Raw genomic sequence first — 20701 nt, forward strand, 5'->3', positions numbered from 1 at the left:
TGAAACTTGTTGCAAAAATATCATTCAGAACAAAATAATAGCCGTCAGAGTTACAGCACTGCAGCACGACATTCATGACTCAGCGTCATCAAGTACGAAACAACCATTTAAAGACAAATTAAATAAAATTAAGCAATTTGTCTCCAAGGAAAACCGAACATCCTTTTAGTTTTTTACTGTTCCTTTAATTGAATAATTCAATAGTTTGCAGTGAAGCGGTTTAATCGAAACGTTAATTTTTCCGTCTCGTGGTGAAGTTTATTCCGTATTGTTTTTGTTGATTCATGGGAATGTATGAACATTAGCACCTGTTAAAGTTCAGTTAAAAATAATTGTATCATTTGAGTGTAGGTCTCATGAGACAGCGGAGTTGACGCATCGCGGCGTTGCGCGCTAGCTGTGACGGCGACGGGTGCGTTCGTTGAACCGGCGAGGTCACGTCCACCCATGACGTGTGCGGCTTACAAACACTCTTTCCTCACAAACACTCGATGCCAAGTCCAAGTGACTGACAGACACCGAGCGATACTCGGGCTCGACACTATCGCACACATCACTCCTCGACTCATCATTCATACTGCGATCTCGCCTTGTGTCCTGTCCCGCTCGCCGGATATTGTGCGCCCTTTCGCGACACATCAACAAGATATTTTTAGCTCTACTCCTAAGTTCTTAACAATCATGTGTTACTCATGCTCTCTCTGTTGCCTAGTCTTTAGTTTTGAGCGTAATATCCCCTTCCTCTGATTCAACATAACGATATCTTTTAAAATCGACTTTGCTTTATTGATTGCATATCATAATTATTATGTCGATCATCGTCTCATTTAATGTTCTAAAAATACATTGAGTACAATCAGAATACCAAAAATACTAACGATAGGAACAATATTGTGGATGTCTTTGAAAATAAATCAGATACCCCAAAGGTTCGATATAAAGGCATCTTGCGTTATATCAAAACTGTCAAAATTACTTTTAAAACGAGCGAACTTCAATAAGTACTTACACTTTGCAATATACACTCAATTAACTTACGTTTTCTATTTACTTTGGAACACCTATTTTGATCGAAAAAGTTTCGGAAAAAAGAGACTTGTAACGCGACGTTTTAGCTCGCTGTTTAACTGAGTTGAAAAGTTTTTACTGCGTTTGACACAGTTAACTAGACAAAGCCAAAACGATCGCAGCAAGCCGAACGGCAGTTTCGTCTAAAGTAGCCTCGTAAAACGTTTATAGCGAAGTAGTTTACTTATGCCAAACATAAATACACCTCAATGCTGTGTTGGGAAACTGATCAGATTTATAATCTATTTATCATTTTACCAATCATCATATAATTTGAATCAAGTTCCGCATAAAAGAGCACAGCGTTGCAATGTAGTCATTATTTAGTCAATGTGTATATCAAATCCACCTTTCACTTCATAATCAGGAAGCAATTTGCTTCCCCATGCATCGTAATTTTATATTAACTAAGAGAATAATTGATTCAATAATGTATTTTTCAAGCGACATGTTATTACAGTGAAGTGGCGACTTGCAACGAATTAACGTACAAGAATAGTTAGTTATTTTCCTTATTGTTTGCAGTTCTGCTGAATACTACCTACCTATATTTTAGTTCAAGGCAAAACTTGCAATAATATTCCTTAAAACAATTAAAACTGGTATTTAATTAAGTATAGCTCTGCACACGCAAAGCTTAGAAAACTGATGTTTGTTGTTTGCATCCAATCACAATAGATCGAAGTAATTAATAGTGCCTTGAATAATTATCAAAAGTAAAGGTATTATAGCAAAACAGACGACACGATTACACATATTGCTGCCATTAACCTGAAATGTCAAAGGTTTTAAATACTAGCTCTTTCCCCGCGGTTTCACTCTCTCCCCGTGATAACAACTGCCAGTGTCAGGACAAAATATAGCCTATGTTATTCGGGGACAGTCAAGCCTTCCAACAGTGCAAGAATCGGTTCTGTAGTTTCGGAGCCTTCATCCATCGACCATCATGATAGTATAGTATAGATAAGAGAAGAAATAGATAAAGTGCAGTAACGTTGTTATAATTGTTGCATTGTTGTTAATTGTACTTGCAATGTGTGTCGCGGGTTTTTCTTGTTACGGGTTCAGTGTCATTGTCTGTTGTCAGTAATATCACGTAATGTATAGTGCACCGTTCCCACAACTGTATGATTATTCTGCGCTATTATGTTAGTTTTAACTTGTGTACTACTAAAACGAAGCTGAATCTCAATCTACCTATGTAGACCCATTCAAATTACTTTTACATTAACGTACATAATTGTGGTTAATCGGTGCCAACTTGTCCTGTTGTCCTGTGTCCTGTATGCGTAATAACATAGTTATGTACAATAAATACATAACAATATTGTAAAAAAAAAAACGTTTTAAGCCACAAATAAATATGTAACATTTGATAGCTCAGTAGGTACCTAATGCAAATTGTATGGTGGTTGGTTAGCCAGCACGGTTCAATACCCATCATTGTTTCTGCGATAAAATGAATAATGTCACAGGAAGCGCTGTTTTGACCGTCAACTTGATGGCCATTATTTTAGCGTATGACATTAACCTTTTCCATGTTCATGTATCATGACATGACAGTGGTAATCTGTACGTAATATCAACGGTAGCACACAAATCCATATTCTACATTAACTGACCGTGATTCACCGAATTGAATCACAGTAACATAATCAGAATCTATTCAATCAAGTACAGATAGGATTATAGAAGCAATAACGTTCATCGTAATTATCGACGATCAAATGATATTACGGCATAACGGCATCTCTTTTAATGGCTATTTGGTATAATGTTGCCATGGTAACCGTTCTATTTCAGTATTACGGTACGGCACAACGGAGCCAAATCTCCAAAATGGCCACCGGGCGGTTAGAGCAGCGCCTGGCACTGCCGACGGTAATCCCTGAATGGGTAATGCGCGGCTGTAAGAGGTGCATTGATATCCCATTCGCTGACTAACGTTTAGAATGTTCGCCGAATAAAGAGCTTACTGCGGGAGTCGCGCGGATTCCTAATGTAGATAAAATGTTCTCTCATACAAGCATTTGCTCAGCTTTGTAAATAAAATATTTTCATATCTTGCGGCATTTGGAGAGAACTGCTTATGTGGTTTAGAACACTTTAAAAGTAGTTTAACTGGAACAGTATATTCACTTGAAATTCAAACATATTGGAGATTTGATATACTCAGAAATAATGAAAGAGGTTTTAAAACTGCCGCAGTAAACTTAGCATTCGGCAAAATCTTAGGGCCTGAGTCATCATGACAGAATTAAAGCTAAAAACCCAAACAAAGAAACTCAGAAAAAAGAACCCGAAATATGAGACTACTAAATGGATCGTCACGAATAATGCTATCGACACTACCTCAACGACAGCCATTCGTGCCACTAAATAGTAATTTGGAGTCAAGATCACGCGCCTCGTACGTAGAAGGTCAACGTACTAAAGTTAATGAGCCATTATTTTAAAAGAACCTAACCAACATTAGACCAAACCAAAGAACAGTAAGCTATTAGTGTTTAATGTTTATCCGGTAGCAAACAAACAATAACTATGTACTTTACCAGAACTTGAAATAAAGCCATAGCGGTACTAGTTCACGCAATCTGCGATTCTGCCTTTGTCTACGTAGGAAAAAAATCAGTTGCACAGAGCTGTTTAGCTTGAGGCCAGGCTGTAAATCGTGTTACAGCCTTGAAGGCCGGCCATGCTCCACCGAGCATGACGCGGCAAACCAGCCCAACGTCAATATCTTTAATCTATTGTACCTTCGATAGGATCTCGGCCACACTACTACGCACCAACCTTATTTTCCTTGCAAATCTTGTTAACGCGCAAGTGATTCATCAACACTAATTGGTACTGGTGTCTTCGATTTCAAACAGAATCTAGGAAAACTTTGCTTTGCTAATGTGTGTTTGAGAGTTTGCCGATACCAAGTTTTGTGTTCTAGGAAAAATCTTTTCTAGGATTTGGTTTTCGGATACTTACGATCAAAAATGAATTTTCCTAACTCATGTTAGATTGTAAGTTGAGCGAATTACTTTGTTATACATAAAGGATTCAGATCAGATAGTAAAACAGATATCTTTTATAAGTAGTTTTTGGTCTCGCTTCGTCAATCTTTATTGTGCCCTATAACATTATTATTAGATAAAGCTAACTATCGTCTTTTAGTAATAACCTACTTTTTTAAATTGTAGAATATATGATTTACTAGATAATATACTGTTCAACAACAAATGTTCCTAAGTTTGTTTATCTACGTGGAAGTATTTATTGAACAAACGTAATACTCAGTAATTCCGATCGTAAACTACTTCGTCTGCCTTCTTTTGAGAGAGACTATTAGATAATCTCGATAAAAGAAATATACTGTAGTAAAAATAAATATTGTAGTAAAAATCCGTACCAATAAGAACATGTTAGCTTGAGATAAGACAAATATATTGAAATGGTTCTGTTCGTTCGCTGTGCTCCAAATATTGATGTTACTTACGTGCTATGGCGTCTGCTCAAAACTAAATGTTGATTCAGCCAATAAGAAATAAACTGATAAAGTACATACGTCCCTCATTTCTAAGAAGCTTATTCATGTAGTCTGATACCAGACTTGTTATTACTTCTTGGTACTTTTAAACGTCGCTTTTTAATGGTAAATGTCTCTTTTAGACGCTCATGAATATGTTATGACTATGATCTATTTCTTGTAATGGCTTCATTAAAATGGCTATTGTATTGTGTATTTTCTTTTGTAATATTTTAGAATCTTCAATTAACTTACCAAGATACTTCACTTTCAATTGCCCGTAATTTGAAATGAGGTATTTTTGAATAGCTGTACCACATTGAAATTTTGCACGGTATAATAGCTAAACGTTGATAGCTGGAATATTAATAGCTCGCATTTTCAATTTTCACAAGGCATGCATGAGTTATTGAGCGATTATATGACTTTTTAATTTTAAAATAAGCTACAATTTGCAACCATTAGCCGTGTAGAAACTGCGACTAATTACGACGTCTGAGTCGGCTGTTAGCTGTGGTCTTGAGGTCATAATGCCCGTAGGAGTACTGTGCTCTACGTCTGCAGATAACGTTCTTTGGATTATACGACCCAAGTATCGAGAATAAAAATTGTGGGAATCGTGAGTTGTCTGTCTCATCGACTGCTATAATAACGGTTAGTCTTATTTGAAATCTTAAACGCAGACTGCTTTTACCTTGATCAATTCAAGAACATAAATGCCTAGGTACTTAAGTATTGATAACTGGTTTCAAAAGTTGATTATTTTAATGTTTGGCTTTTATAGCTCGAGAAGAAGTATTAATTTTATGAGATTCAGAATTTCTAATTGAAACACGTAGCTGCACAGTGACAAGGTTTAGGTTTATTATGTTGTAAAATCCGTGAGCAGCGGGAGCGCGCGGTCGTTGACCTCGCTGAAGCGAGCATCCGTGCTACAGGGCGGGCGGCCCGTCGCGTCCGACGTAGTTGGGCGCCCTGCAAACATAAACAAATGTTTCAACATGATAGCTACCGATGAATGGACAATCATTTTAATTCCTCGTTTATGGCCACACAAACATTTCTAATTACTCGTTACTTCAATTAATCGTTTGTACTCTTTACGGGTGTTTAAAGACTGAAACGAACGTCTATTTATTGCGGACAGACATTGCGTGGCGTGTCCAATAGCACCAAATATTGTTGTGAACATAAATACGTTTGTCAGGCCGTCAATCTTTTGTATTACATAAATTAATTGGTAATTATACCCGTCCGTGCGGTCACTTCGTTTCAATTAGCTGCGGTTACAAAAGAATTACCTAATCGACCGACCAATTATATGGTGTTTAGGAAATCTTTATGAGCCTCGATAATGAAGGTAAAACGAGAAACATTTTATTTCGATTCATTTCTTAACATTATTTCGCATTGACCAAGATTTGTGATGAAAGCTCGCAAGGTATTTTATCTGAGATAAAATATGAAGCAGTATAATTGGGTCACCGGAACACAGGGGGTGGGACTCGGTAGTTCACACTAGATAACACTCCTCTGATTTCCTGCAGCGCTGAACGTATTATCTCTTTATTATTATATCAATATTGTCATTCATACAGCATTATCGGTGTTTTGTGTGTATAGCATTGAAGCTTGTCGATTTATTCACGTTCCTTCCTTCTTGTTTGGTAGAGCGATTTTATTGATGAATGATTTATCTATGAATTTGTTCAATGCAGTTTCTTGACCAGTTATAATACAAATACGGCCTGTATTATTAACGCACGGACGTGCGCCAAATGTTTCCACAATATTCGCAGTCCAATACTTTAGGGAGCGTTTAGTGCGCGACAGCAATTTGGTACAGATATAATGTGTCTACGAGTGGCCGCCAGCTCGCACTCGCTGCCCAACGAAGGCAATTAGTCGCACATGCCGTCGACACCGTCTTCTTATGAAAGAGCACTCCAACTATTGCACCACTCTTACACTAACACTAAACTACTCATATATTTTTCAACACGCTCCATTTTCCCTTCACCAAGTTCCTTACGTGCGCCAATTACTTTTAGAAACTATTATCCCCTATAATTTATTTCGGCGAAGACTAATAACAAATAGAATCGGCTTATGTTTAACTGATCACCAGAAATAGTAACAAATAGCAGACAAAAATAGTAAATGATCACCAAAATGAAACTCGCATTTTAATGTAAAATGATAACCAAAGTTTTAACACTTTGCTATCCTATTTAAGTGAAATTACTCCAAAATAAATCATGCGCAAGCCAAAAATAGTAAATGGTCACCAAAATTAAACCACCATTTTAAAGTAAAATGATAACCAAAGTTTTTACATTCTGCTATCCTATTAAAGCAAAATGACTCCAAATAAATCATTGTTATCCCAAAAGTAGTAAATGATCACCAAAAGTAGTGAATGATCATCAAAATTATACCAGCGTTTTAATATAAAATGATAATCAAAGTTTTTACATCTTGCTATCCTGTTTAAGTAAACTGACTCCAAAAAAATAAGTTCGGCCTGATACAATAAATGTAATAACATTATGGGGACCCTTTTCCTGCACTAGGGTGGAAAATTGTCTATTGCATGCCTCTAAACAGTGCGATAAGAGTGTGTTTTCGAGGGAGTGTATTGAGAAACACATTCTTCTTCTTCTTTCTCCTGCCCTGTTCCCAATTTTACTTGGGGTCGGCGCATATGTAATTTTCTTCCATTTTCCCCTGTCACTCGTCATACTGACACTCACGCATGCATTGCAAGCCGGACACATAACTTAATATGGCATCATAATACTTTATTTGATAATAAGCCTACATTTTATGGCAATCACAGTGACTTATTTAGGCAAAAATAATACATTAATTTGGTCGTCAAGAGTTGGTGATCATTTACTAAATTTGGTGGTCGAATACAATTTAAAGTGAAGTCGTGACTAAAATAGCTGGTACTATTACATTTTTAGACTTTATTTTTCTGGTGTTCAGTAGATTTTTCTGGTTGCAAAACTAAGGGTATCAAAGCATTTTATGGTGGTCATTATATTTGTTCCCAATAGAATCTTAACGGCCGAAACTGTGTCCACGAACGTCGCCTGTAACTATTACTTTTAGTTGTTTAACCAAACTTTTAACAAAGAAATGGGACGCGGTGGGGGTTGGTTTGTGTCAGTTTAATTGGATGAGGGAGCTGCACAAATTCGCTCCACCAGTCACCCAGTTTATCAATTAGGTCGTATCGCACGGTAGTTTGGTCCCATCAGTATTTATATTGTTCATTGATTGAGCAATTCTCGTATCCAGTTCATGTGCCTATTGTGTGTCAAATGGAATCACCACTCCTCATTTTGGATTTTAGAAAGATGCTTTATATTGAATTCGATTTGTGAGCACAATATAGAGTTTTGTTGGAAAGCAATTGTACTGAATTGAGGTCTTTCAATCCGTATTCTGCGAATTATAATACTAAACGTGCAGGATGTAGCATAAATTATATTTATTGTCATATTGATTTAAACGCATAGCAATCACGCTGTGGTTCAGTTGGTCAATAGTGTATTAAACTGCTTTAGTGTATTGGAGTTTGTTCGTGTAGGGAAAGCTTGTATCGATGTAACTGGTCGCTAAGTAATTGGTCCCTTCCCTTGGGTATTCCTTTGCTCTAGCTTGTTTTGTGCTGTTAACGAAAGCACTTTCTGTCCGCCAACTAATTAGATTTCTCTATCTACTTAGTGCTTGCTTACTGTCTCATCTTGATCGATTTCCTTTGACGTATTATCTGATGCAGTGCACTATACAAAAACAAGAATTTTGAACTTGTAATTCTTGTAAGTCGCAATTTTCTTTGATAACAGCAGGTGTTTGCTTGGTTTGATGTTTAATTATTACTTTTGATATTGTATTCTCATATCTCCCTTTAATTAAACCTGCGTTTTGCTATATTCTCCTTTAGTATGTTATCATTTCAAGATAACTGTCCGAGAATACGTCCTTGTTTCGTTGAATAAAGGCTGTTATTGAAATGTATTTTAATAACATAGAACTTACCATGCAAATTGATCAAAGCATTTTTGAGAAAGTTATTACGTGATGATATAAATTTAAAAGCTTTGTGATAAAGAACGATATTTATAAGAAGATCGCTTTAGTGCACAAGTAGTGCCTGCCCGTCGTTTACGAGCACCATAATGTTTAGCAAGCCATTTCCTTCAGTTGACTACAATAACTTGCGCATAGACGATAAACGATATAATGGAAATAAAATGAGCTTAAAGTACTTCGTGCTCCTTTCAATCTTTAGACACTTTTATGTTATCAGAAAATATAGTCGGAAGGGACAGAAGCTTCAACAGCAAAACGTAAACTGTTTGTAACAACATTATGTGAAACGATGATTACTAACTTTCTTATCTAGTAAAAAATATTTCTGTTACGTCACTTCACGTCTTAGCATCGTCTTAAAATATTCTTCGTCAGAGACCATTACATTAACATCATTACTTAGCGTTAATTCTTCAAAACGCGTGCCGTAACTGTACACGGCCAATTCCAACAACAACAAAGTTAAGGCCTCACGCAGAACAAAGTTACGAATCCCGAGGGACAGTCGAGTAATCCATAAATCCCTCGGAGAGTCCTTCGTCCTCCGTGGCTACTTTCACTTCTGATAATATTGGGTCGTCACGTCGTGCCTCAAGTACTTGCATGAGGACGAAACTCCCCATTCACTGAATTATGGCTTTGCTTGCAAACAATGAAGCACAGGTTGCTAGGTTTTTATTTTATTTACTGTCACTGTAGTATACAATCCCTATCAAAATGCGGTATTCAAGCTATTTATAGATTGACGTCATCTGTTTATAACTTTGATACGGTATTTAGACAAGTTGTAGGTCGCGCATACGCTTAGTCCAGTAGGGGGTATTCCATAGGTCACTAACTGTTTTTATCACATTCAAATCTGTTTCATTTATCCTTTCCCTAGTTTGCACCTCATCAGCGGATGAACCAAGACCATAATCAACTAAAATAATATTTATTCCGTGCTAAGTTATCGTGGAACCCGATAGCTTTATCAATAAGCTGTAAAGGTTACGCAGACAGTTTTATGGCAACTTTCTCGTTACTCATAATAACGGCTCCAATAGCTAACTTAGCTGTTAATATCCCACGATGTGAATGCGGGAATATTTATTTTCATTTGACAGTCAATTGGAGATAAACTATTCCATCACGTTTAAGGCAAAGGTGTCCAATTACTTGGAATAGTTACTATATAGGCTCAAAACGATTAATAGAATTTCTTATCTCAATAGACAGTGCCGAGTAAATACGTCAAGAATTAATTGGAAAAATCTTAAGAATATTAAACGTAGTAGGTGTATGTATTTAGTCATGATTTCTAAGTTATAACTTTGGAACTCCAGCAAGATGTGGTCAGTCAATCAGTTAAACTTGAAAAAATGCCACTTTTGTGACCCACGGTTAATTACTACCTATTTACGTTTTTTCCGTAACTTAAAATAACAGAGTCAGTTAAGTTAGCCCTTGAATTCTAATGAGGAAAAAAAAACAAGACAAAGTTAATTACATTTTAATGATATGGCTTTAAAAATATATTTTTATAACCATATCGATATAGGGTTATAGTTACCATAATAATTGGTGTTCAAAATGCAGTGTAAAACAATTTCTTAGTGTGTTTAGGGTTCCGTAACTTCGATGGAGAATGCTGAAAGCTGTATGGTATTGAATCACCCTATGTCCGTCTGTTAGGACCCTTTTCCTCGAAAACGTGTGAAGTAACAATTTGAAATTAATATTCACATTATTAATTATATTAATAACCCTAGTGTGTGACAGTGTACCAAATCCAGCGATGGGAATAATTAATTAAATGACCTAAGGGTAGTTTAGATTTAGATTAAACCCTGCAGATTAATTATAACACTTGGATTACAAAGATAACAACGTTGTTAGTATCATTTAGTGGAAACTAAATGGTCTTTGGCAATAAGACACTAATGGCTAGTGTTGTAATGTTAACACGTAGTTTCAATGACGAATTTTGTCATTACTCAAAATTACAAGACATTCGGTAAGCATAGACCTTGATATATTAAAATCCGAGCCTAAAGATTTTATTATTGGCGACATCATAATTGTTTATGACTGTTCAAGGACCGACATTTTTCTTAGAAATTATGTTGTAATAAACCTAATTTGTTATTGTCGGTCTGGCCAAAGCTAAGCTTCTTATCCCAAAGTAAGTCTTCGTGAATATCTATTAACAACATAAAACTCCTTTCTAAGTTCTATCGATTTGCATGTAGGTTAGTAATACAACAATTATGTATCTGAACCTGACATTAACTAATTTGCGTACATGTATGCGCAAATTGAAACTCGACCATGTTCTAACTAATGGCATTCGGAGTCGCTAACTATCCGGTACTTAGTGCAGGACTATCGCCATTTCTAACTCGTGCCCATCTTGTTTATACGAGAAAGTAGACGGTTCAATAACGACCCAATTTATTCGATTACGATCTCACATGAGATTATTCATCGCATCAATCATAGAGAAATACTAAAAAGCAAAGTTAACCTCTGATTTAATTCGTATGATCGAGAAATAGCAATATTTTAACCTTGATCAAGTCTGATTGGCTGTTCTTTGTATCAAGTTATCAGGGCGTTTTTTCCTTAATTCAAATGTTTTTTTTTTCATGCTATCGGGGTTTCCCATATTTACTTACTGGTTTGGGGAACACAATTAGCACCTATACTTATGTCGTCCATGTATCCTGAATAAATTAAAACACTTAAAAACAATGAATGTTAGCACTGAGTAAGGTGCACCGCTTACCTCAATTTATTAAAAGTTAGTACATAATAACCTATGTATTTACCTACAATAGTTTCTTAGGATATAATAATTCAAACGCTGTGCATGATAATGCAGTAAAAAAGTAAACAGAAATATTATTAAGAAGTATCGCAATGATTCTCGCAGACGCAATTTTAACTATTTCAATGCTCACAACTGGTCCACCCTTGAATACAATTATTATCTCCTTTTGTTGATACTAACAACTGCGTGGGAATATGTAGATACATCTGTTATAGTATTTTCTTTCATTCTACATACATAATTTGTGTATGTGACAAAGCGCGAAGGTACGCTATATTACATCACATATTCTCACGCATAGTAAAGAAACCGACTAAGGGACATAAGTATTTAATCATATTTGTCTGCACGTAAGCTGGGTCGTCATCTGTATCTTAGGTGTTATTGCACAATCACAATAAGTTTTGAACTTATGTTTGTAAGTATTAATAAGTTGAAACGACAGTAAAGCAAACTGTATATAAACTTTCTCTGAAAACGGAGAACCCTATATTTAGGACATCTGCAATGAAAAACAAAAGCGATAAGGGAATAAAATCAAGCGGCGAGCGTGCAGGTTGGCTTTGTACCCGCGTCCAGAACACGGCGCTCCTGTCCCACTGACCCAGTGACACGCTGCCTATTGCCTAAAGCAAAAAGCTTCACTTTGTACGCCTGAACAAATACACGCGTATGTAAATGTTCCACACGAACGACCAGCCACAAACGTCACGCTGCGCAAACACAGATAAATGATTAATGGGATTTTTAACGTGATATATTGCTAATACGTTGAATTTTCAAAACCTAAAAAAACGACGCATTTCCATTTTCACATTTGGTCGACCCCGAATGACCGAAACGTACGAGGTAGAGACCAGTATGTGTTTGTTTTGTGCTCTGTCACTTCCCCTAGAACTCCTTTATTTTTCAGAAGTAGAAAATGGCCGTAGTTTTTTCCACGGTTCGACATGTTAGTAGTGTATCGACAGGGCTGACATGTTGCGCATTTTATTTGCGTACAAGGGAATCAATTTCAGATAGGACGTTAAATAAATCCGGCGCGTCTCACGCTGTCTCGCATTCAGATTGCATTCAGCTGCAGCTCTCTCGTAACTTATGTCCCGCTGCACATCGCATCGCAAACAAAATACCAGTTCCGTTCAATTTCTCTATGTCGAAAACTAGTTTCCACTTTTCTCACTTCTGTGTAATCCCTATATCAAGTTGTTCTTGTCGCTTCACGCTGCATTTTCTCGAAATGAGGGCCTAACAAGAACGTATAGGCTATTTATTTGCACCGAGCTTCCTACGTGCCTGATGGCCCGGCCACGTAACTACTTCCATATCCAGCGCTGGACACCTTGTACATAGTAAATGTAGTATACAATACACCACACAATGGTAGAATATAAATAACTGGCCGTAGTCGGAGATGCATTGTTCTAGGGAACGTGTGCGTAGGAATATATTCTTATAACTTACGAATATAGAAAAATAACAATGGTTAAGTCCAGTCTAGCAAGAAATTATTTTTAATACCTCTAGGAAACTTTTTGAAACTGAAATTCAGCAAACAAATGAAAGCTTCAATTCACACAATTAATTTAATGTAGATTGATATGGTTCTTGGATCACATTTAGTCCTTAAAAGCTTACAATGAATGTATGTCAGGAAAAAATCCTTGGGGCGAGCTGGGCACGTTTCGTAAATGGCATTTAATCAGAGTGTACGAGTTGAGCAAGCGCGTGAAGTGCTTCGCTTCGTCTTCATAGTCGCGGACTGTCGGGAACCGGACGCCAACGAACTACTCTGTAACTATCTCGTCAGATTGAGCTGTAAACTAAATGAGTTTACATAAAACTAGCAATTGCTATGACTTGACGCGCTTGGCGGAGGTTGAAGAACTTGATACTCTGTTGGGCAATGCTCGCTATACTTTCTTGTTAATTAAGTTAGGTGTAGAGACAACCATGTTTTTATTATGATTATAACATATTTTTGAACACTGCAAGCATATATTACGTAAACTGTATCTAAAAGAGCGCTCTATTTTAAAAGGGTTGAGATAATACATACTTTGAAGTAGTCACCAAGAACAAAGACAACATTTTATGTTAAAGTTAATGAACAAACTGATTAACCTCGTTTTTTTTGCAGCTTCTCGCCGGCGTCTTAACGAGTACATCGAGCACTACGAGGGTCTGGAATACGACTCAGACACATTGCACCAGCAACACTTGCGCGCACGTCGCTCCATAGACGCGCCAGAAGACTTGAGGCTTCACTTCCGCGCACATGGGAAGAAGTTCCACCTGCGACTGCGGCGGGACTTGTCCGCTTTCAGCGAAGACTTTAAAGTAAGTTTTCTTACGGCAGCTGATTCTAACTCAACACAGGTAGAGATTAATTTGTGCAACTGTACGCAACGAACTTGTTTTATCCACAGGTTGAAGGCGCGCAAGGGCAGATACATGAAGTCGACACATCACACATATACCACGGAGAGTTGGCGGGTAAGTTTTACATTGATGATAGTAGAGAAGGATAGGTACAAATATTTTGTATAAATCTGCTCACCAATTAAAATTATTGACACGCAGCCAGTCCGTCCAGTTGTTATGTTAATCAATCCACCCTGTTTAGGTCGTCATCCTACGCGTTTACCTTAAAAAAAATAATAATTAGTTTTAAACGAAGTTTTTAACAAAATGAAATGATGTAATCACCTCGTACAAAGTGAAGTCAGGTGAAGTGGAGAGGTTTAGCGCGAAGCGGAGCACTCACGTACTGAAAAGACAGACACAAACTTTGTTGGTGGCGTGCGGCGGACTGACAGCCGCAACTCGGGACCCACTCCTATTGTACACCGGGAGCCGAGAACAGCGACGTTATCTACACCCAAGATAGACGCTATTGTTTGCCCTCACCCCGAGGGAAAATTTAATAAGTCCCCGCTCGGAGTATGTCGACCGCGATTGTGTTTCTCTTTAATCAAACAAAAGCCGAACGCTAACTCTTCGTCCGCATCTGCCCCTGCCAGCAGCGGGCAGCTCCTCGTGAGATAGACGCTTCGCTCGTTCCCGACATTAATAATTCTTGGAGAGCACTAAAACATATTTCTTTTTGCAATTACTGGCGGGACGGCGTCAAAGTCCTGGCTAATTGGGAGCTTTCGGTGGCCACTCGACTTTTAATGTTGGCGGGCGGAGGCCGTGCCGATGGTTGGCTGCTCCGCAAGCTTTACTACTTTACGTGTATAATATGTATAATTACACTGTTCAAAATTTGCCCTGCATTCTTGTCTCGCGAAATATTCTAAAGAAATGTTCAAAAGAAATTCATAACATTTTCCGGACAAAAAGAAATATTCGCTTGATTTTTTTACGATCCTATAATAATAATAATAATAATAATAAAATATGTTTATTTCTCCCAATAATACAAATGCCGTTCATTTTAACAATGTTAATGTAAGGAAGGGAGACAGGAGCCCATACTAAGTAAAAAACTTGTGACATGGGTCTCCTGGCCTCCTTGACCCGAACAAGTATGTTGGTTCTAACAAAATAAAGAACAGTTAGTTTGGGAGTGAGCTAGATGAGTGAGTTATGGAAGTGAAAATGTTTTGGGGTGTGTGTGATTGTGCGTGCGTGTGAGTGTGAGTGTGTTGTGTTTGTGATTGTGTGTGGATGTTAGATATCTTTGTGCGTGTTAAGTAGTTCCTCTGTTTCCTCATACTTAAGAGTAAGAAGCCATTTGATCACTTTTTTCTTACATTCTAGAGTTGTATTTGAGTAGATTGAAAGTTTTCTATTAATATAGTTATATAAACGTGCACCTTTAAAAAAGAAATATTTATTGCTGAAGGCTGTTCTGGCTGGTTCTGTAGGGCATATTTGATACTTACGACGCTGAGACAACGTTGGGTTACTTGGGTTAAATAGAAGAAGCCTATGTTGCCTAAGAACAACGGAAAGAACATACAGTTGCCTAACTGTTAGTACCTCAGCTAGTTCATAGAGTTCCGAGGTAGAGAAAAGCCTTGGTTTAAATAAACTAATTTTTAGTATAAGTCTTTGGGCCCTCTCTAATTCTATTAGGTGGCTCTTAGCTGCTCCACCCCAGGAAGAAATGCAGTAGGCAAGGACGGATTGACAAAGCGCTAAATAGACTGTTCTCATAACTTTAGAGTCCGCTACATGTCTTAGTTGTTTAAATATATATGCTAATTTTCGCACTCTTTTTGCAACATTACTTATATGTTCTGAAAAATTAAGATTTTCGTCAATGGTTACCCCTAAATATTTTATAGATTTAGTTTTTTGAATCTGTGGACAGGAACAATTTGTGCTTTGGGTTAAATCACATGAATGCGCTATAATTTTATGCGGTGGTGAAACAGAATTACGTAGAGAAAAAGTTATATAGTACGATTTATTTGTATTTAATGTTAGTGAGTTGTTAGATAACCAATGACATACCCTATTTAAGCCTAGTTGGGCGTATTCGAATACGCTTGACCACGAGTCTCCAAAAAAGGTGAGGGTTGTATCATCAGCATAGGAGATTATTTTACAATTTTGAAGATTGAGTTGACATAATCCATTAATGTAGCATAAAAATAGGGTAGGGCCCAAAATACTTCCTTGAGGGACTCCAAAGTTAACAGAACACTCCCCGCTCAATGTGTCAGATATCCTTACCCTCTGTGTCCGACCCAGGAGGTAGCTTTCAAACAAAGAAAGTTGTTTATCCCTGATACCGAGACTCTCAAGCTTAGCTAAAAGCTTGGGAAGAGAGACTGTGTCGAAAGCTTTTGCAAGGTCCAGAAATATTGTTAGGCATTTAGTTTTGGCATCTAGCTTCCTTGCAACAAATTCTGTAAATGTGTGTACGGCATCATCGGTTGATCTGCCCTGCCTAAAACCATATTGGGCGTCAGATAACAAATTTTTTGATTCTAAAAATTTGACGAGCCTCTTATTAATAATCTTTTCTAGGACCTTCGATAAAGACGGTAGTAAAGATATTGGACGGTAATTGTTGACACAGTCTCTCGCCACACTTGTGAATGGGTATAACTATGGATTGCTTAAAAACCTCCGGAAAGACACCAAGATTCAAGCAATCATTGAAGAGGTCGGTCAGGGGGGGTACAATGAACTCTTGGATCAGTTTAAGCAGTTGGCTCGAGATGCCATCATATCCAGTACTGCTGCTCGACTTTAAGTTGTTGATAACATTCCTCACTTCATCAACATCCGTTTCAAGCAAAACAAAAGAATCCGCAGAGGCACCTTCAGTGCCTGCATCAGATGTCAACGATGGGGAGTATCCTACCAGCCAAGTTTGCACCAACAGAAGCAAAGAACCCATTAACTAGATTAGCAGAATCAACCGGCGTTCCCTCAATAGATAATAATTCCTGATTGGGAGGTTTAGTTTTGTGCGAGTTGGTAATATTTTTAATGCTATGCCAGAGCATTTTACTATTGTTTTTTGCCTTTTCTAATTCATATTTTTCGTATTTGATTTTACATTTTTTAATTAAGCAATTACAAAAATTTCGATATCTTTTATAAGTAGTAGTAAGTGTGACATTATTAGGATCACGTTTTAGTTTTAAATGCATTCGATCCCTATTTCTTATGCATCTTAATAAACCTACTGTAATCCAGGGTTTTAAAGTAGCTTTATTTCGGGGTATTTTTATATTAATTGTGTTAAGATGAACTAAATTTTGTAGATAATTGATAAGGATACTACTTGCTGAGTTTGGATTTTGGTTACATAAAGCTTTCTGAAGTCAGTATTTTGCACTCCTGACTGATGTTTTCGAAATTGATTTTACAAATTGCTCTATTACTATGGAAGTTATTGTTTTTATTTTTATGGCAAAATAATGTTGATCCGTGATCTGTAATAGCTGTGTTAAGTACAAACGACAGTGATGGCAAGGTGGTTTTCAAAATGACGTGGTCAATACAACTTTTACTTCTGGTTGTGGAGTCATAAGCGGGGAGTAGGCCATGAAACGATAGCAATTCTAAATAGCGTGATGTGTTAGAGTTGGAGTCTATTAAATTGATGTTGATATCTCCTATAATAAATATATGTCTAAAAGAGGATAAATCGTTTAGAATATCATTTAATGAATTTAAAAAATTATCAATGTTTTTGAAACAATGGGGCCTATAAATTGAAATAATTACAGTATCAGCACTTGTCTTAATAAGTAGACAATTCGCATCGAGGAATGTCGGCTCCTCCACCTTATGCTCAAGCGATTTACTAATAAATAATATCACTCCGTCATTTTGATTGTAATGGTCTGAGCTGCTGTATGAGTAATAGTCATTCAAAATAGGTAAGTTTGTTACAAAAGACAGCCAACATTCCGTCAGTATTATAACTTCACAGTCTATTTTAGTTGTTGTAATAAGATGCAAAATTGTCATAGTTTTTATTTACACTTCGGATGTTTTGGTGCAAAATTTTTAGATAAGATTGAGGGTTAATAATTATATGTTCACAGTCTTCAGGATTACAGACAAATGATTCGCTTGCATTGAAATTGTCAAGTTGATTAATTAAATTGTTAATATCCGAGAATTTTATAGGTTGACAAGAAAGGAAGTACGTAAAATTGATATAATAAATTAATTAAATTAGAGTATCGTAAGAATTTCAATTGATAATTGTAAATAATAGATAGGTTAGTTACAGTTACTTTGCACCGGAATTGGATAAGAAGACTATCAAGTATAGGTTGTGTGGTTGATGTGTCTGTAGAGGTATGAGGGTGTATGGGTGTTGTATATGTGTATGTATGTGTGGTAAATCTTAAGCTAATTAGCATGCAATTACACAGTTTTAATACATTTTTTATAGAGTTAACATTGTATAATACTTCTGGATATAATTTCAAAATAAAATTTAAGGAATAGACTAAGCATAGTCACAATTTGTTTTTTAAATTAATTAAATCTAGTTCATTTTTAAGCTTGATGGGGTGATCTCCCTCTTTTTTTCTTAAGTAAATCGTTCCCTGCGTGGACCAACAAAATTTGTAATTGTTTGTAGAGGCAAAATCTCTAGCAAGAAAGTGCAATCTCTTCATTTTTGGTGTAAGGTAGTCGGCTACGTATATTAATGAACATGGCCCATCGAGTTTAATTTGAGTGGTATTCAGCTTGTTAGTGCTGTGTTCTTTATTATATAGTTTAAAGGAGGATACTACTTTGTACTTTAACATGACAGAAGAGAAGTCTACGATTATAGGTTTTTTAGAATCATTTTTAGAGTAACCCCTGTAAATGTTTCTTATATCTGCAGGTACTATAGGGACATCCAGAGTCTTGCCTGGAATAAGGATGTTGTAATCTTTTCATGTTATTTATGTTAATTAAAACCCGTGTAGTCACTGATAAATAAAGTAACGAATGTAATACACGGAGGGGATTTTTGATGGTTTTAGTTAGAAGTTATTGGCAGTTAGGTTATCGATGAATGAAAAAGTGAGACCATGATGCGTATCGATATAGATGCGGGTGCGACTTGGAGTTCGGGCGCGGGTGTTATGATGGTGAAAGTTTGGAACAGTGTAAATGGATAAAGTTGTGCGGAGGGCGGCGCGGCATCGATCGCAGTTCGTCGCCCTACTTACAGCGGTCTCCGATGCACTTAGTCGTTGAGTTGCAACCTACGTTTTGCATGCACAACCCACCGTCCCCACATATTTATCAGCAACTGTAAACACGATTTGCGTTTTTATTGTTATAATCGAAGCTGTGAATCAACTTGTGGCATTAACATTAATAGTGTGTTAAAGAAGCATAGTTTTAATTACAAAGCGTTGGATAGACTTCTCAAGCGCTTTATTAATTACCTATACTGGATTTGTATTTAGAAGAGATTACAATATACATATTTCTTGCTGAGATGGCAATCATTTTTAAACCACTTGTAACTCATGTATGTAGTTTCTTCTCAGTTCTGAGACAAGATAATCATTACTTATAGTAAACTGCTTCTATTTAGGTCATTCATTGAAACTGTAAAGGAATTAGAAACATTGCGTAAATGGAGTATTACAGCAGAATCTATTTCTAGGAAATATTCACTTTCGTTGAGCGTAACAATAGATCTTGTTGTGAAATGTACTTACATAGTTGGTTATTATACAAAAAAATTATAACCCGAACCGCTACCAGTGCTCTTAGCTTCAGCAAAATGTGCGCGAGTTTTTCTGCCGTCGCACTTGAAATTTACTGAAAAACATTTTCGGAGCCCTGCGGTTGGGCGGAAAACATTTTACGTTTCCTCCGTACTTTCCAAATATACCTTATGTTATGTGTATATCATTACGTTCATTTTACATGGACCACAAAAAAAGCTATACAAAAGCAGGATTATTCTTACAGGAGTTGTCGTTTGCCTTCTTGTTTACGCCTGTTAATGAATGTTGTCTTATCAATTTACGTTGGTCACTTCAGTTCTAAAGTTTACTGTTTCTCGAAAACAATTGCTGTCGTCAATTCAATACTTCATTGTTTCATCCGAATTCATTCCCACGTACCGGGGTATGCAATCTTGTTTGAAGCAGAAATATTTGCACAAAAACTTGCAAGATTAATCCAGTCTAGAATTTATACTGCTATCTTTAACAAATTCAGAGAATTATCAATAGCAAAGTTTACGTAACCCTTACTTGTTGAAAAGTAATTCAATCCGAAAACCAAGGAAGTGAACTGGAAAGCTATTTCGAGCAATTTTTAGTTTATGGTTAACTGACTGAATTATTAATTTATTTCGTTCTACTTTGTCATACTTTCCACTGTTTCCAAACATTATGTATTTAGTTTGATCACGTCTGTCAACTACTTGACGAATTCAAGGTCAAGTAGTTGACTCTGGGCCAAACTTTGTACTGGAAAGCAATGCTTTAATTATGATGACAACCCAGATATAGAAATAGATAGAGCATACTGAAAACAAAAGCATTTGTTTGAAAAACTAAAGTAGCACTTGTTTCCTGTTGGACATTGTATGTCCGAGCACCTGCCGCCTAGTTCAACAATAGGTCAGCTATTCCAAAACTACTCGTCGATATTGTTCCTCAGCAGAGTAACGTTCAGTCATCACAGGTTTATTAACAATCTACATAATAATATTGAATTGATACAACCTTACACAATACCAGCGGATATAAATTTAT

General features: G+C 36.7%; 1 protein-coding gene across 1 annotated transcript in view; it reads left to right on the forward strand.

Annotated features, from left to right (window-relative positions):
* Kuz (kuzbanian) overlaps positions 1 to 20701 on the forward strand; it is a 49524-nt gene that overhangs the window by 5139 nt on the left and 23684 nt on the right. Inside the window, exons 2-3 of the mRNA XM_064037337.1 lie at positions 13642 to 13841; positions 13931 to 13997. Coding sequence (XP_063893407.1) covers positions 13642 to 13841; positions 13931 to 13997 — 267 coding nt within the window. The remainder of the gene's footprint in view (positions 1 to 13641; positions 13842 to 13930; positions 13998 to 20701) is intronic.

Source organism: Helicoverpa armigera, chromosome 12, assembly GCF_030705265.1.
Source record: "Helicoverpa armigera isolate CAAS_96S chromosome 12, ASM3070526v1, whole genome shotgun sequence".
Lineage (NCBI taxonomy): Eukaryota > Metazoa > Arthropoda > Insecta > Lepidoptera > Noctuidae > Helicoverpa > Helicoverpa armigera.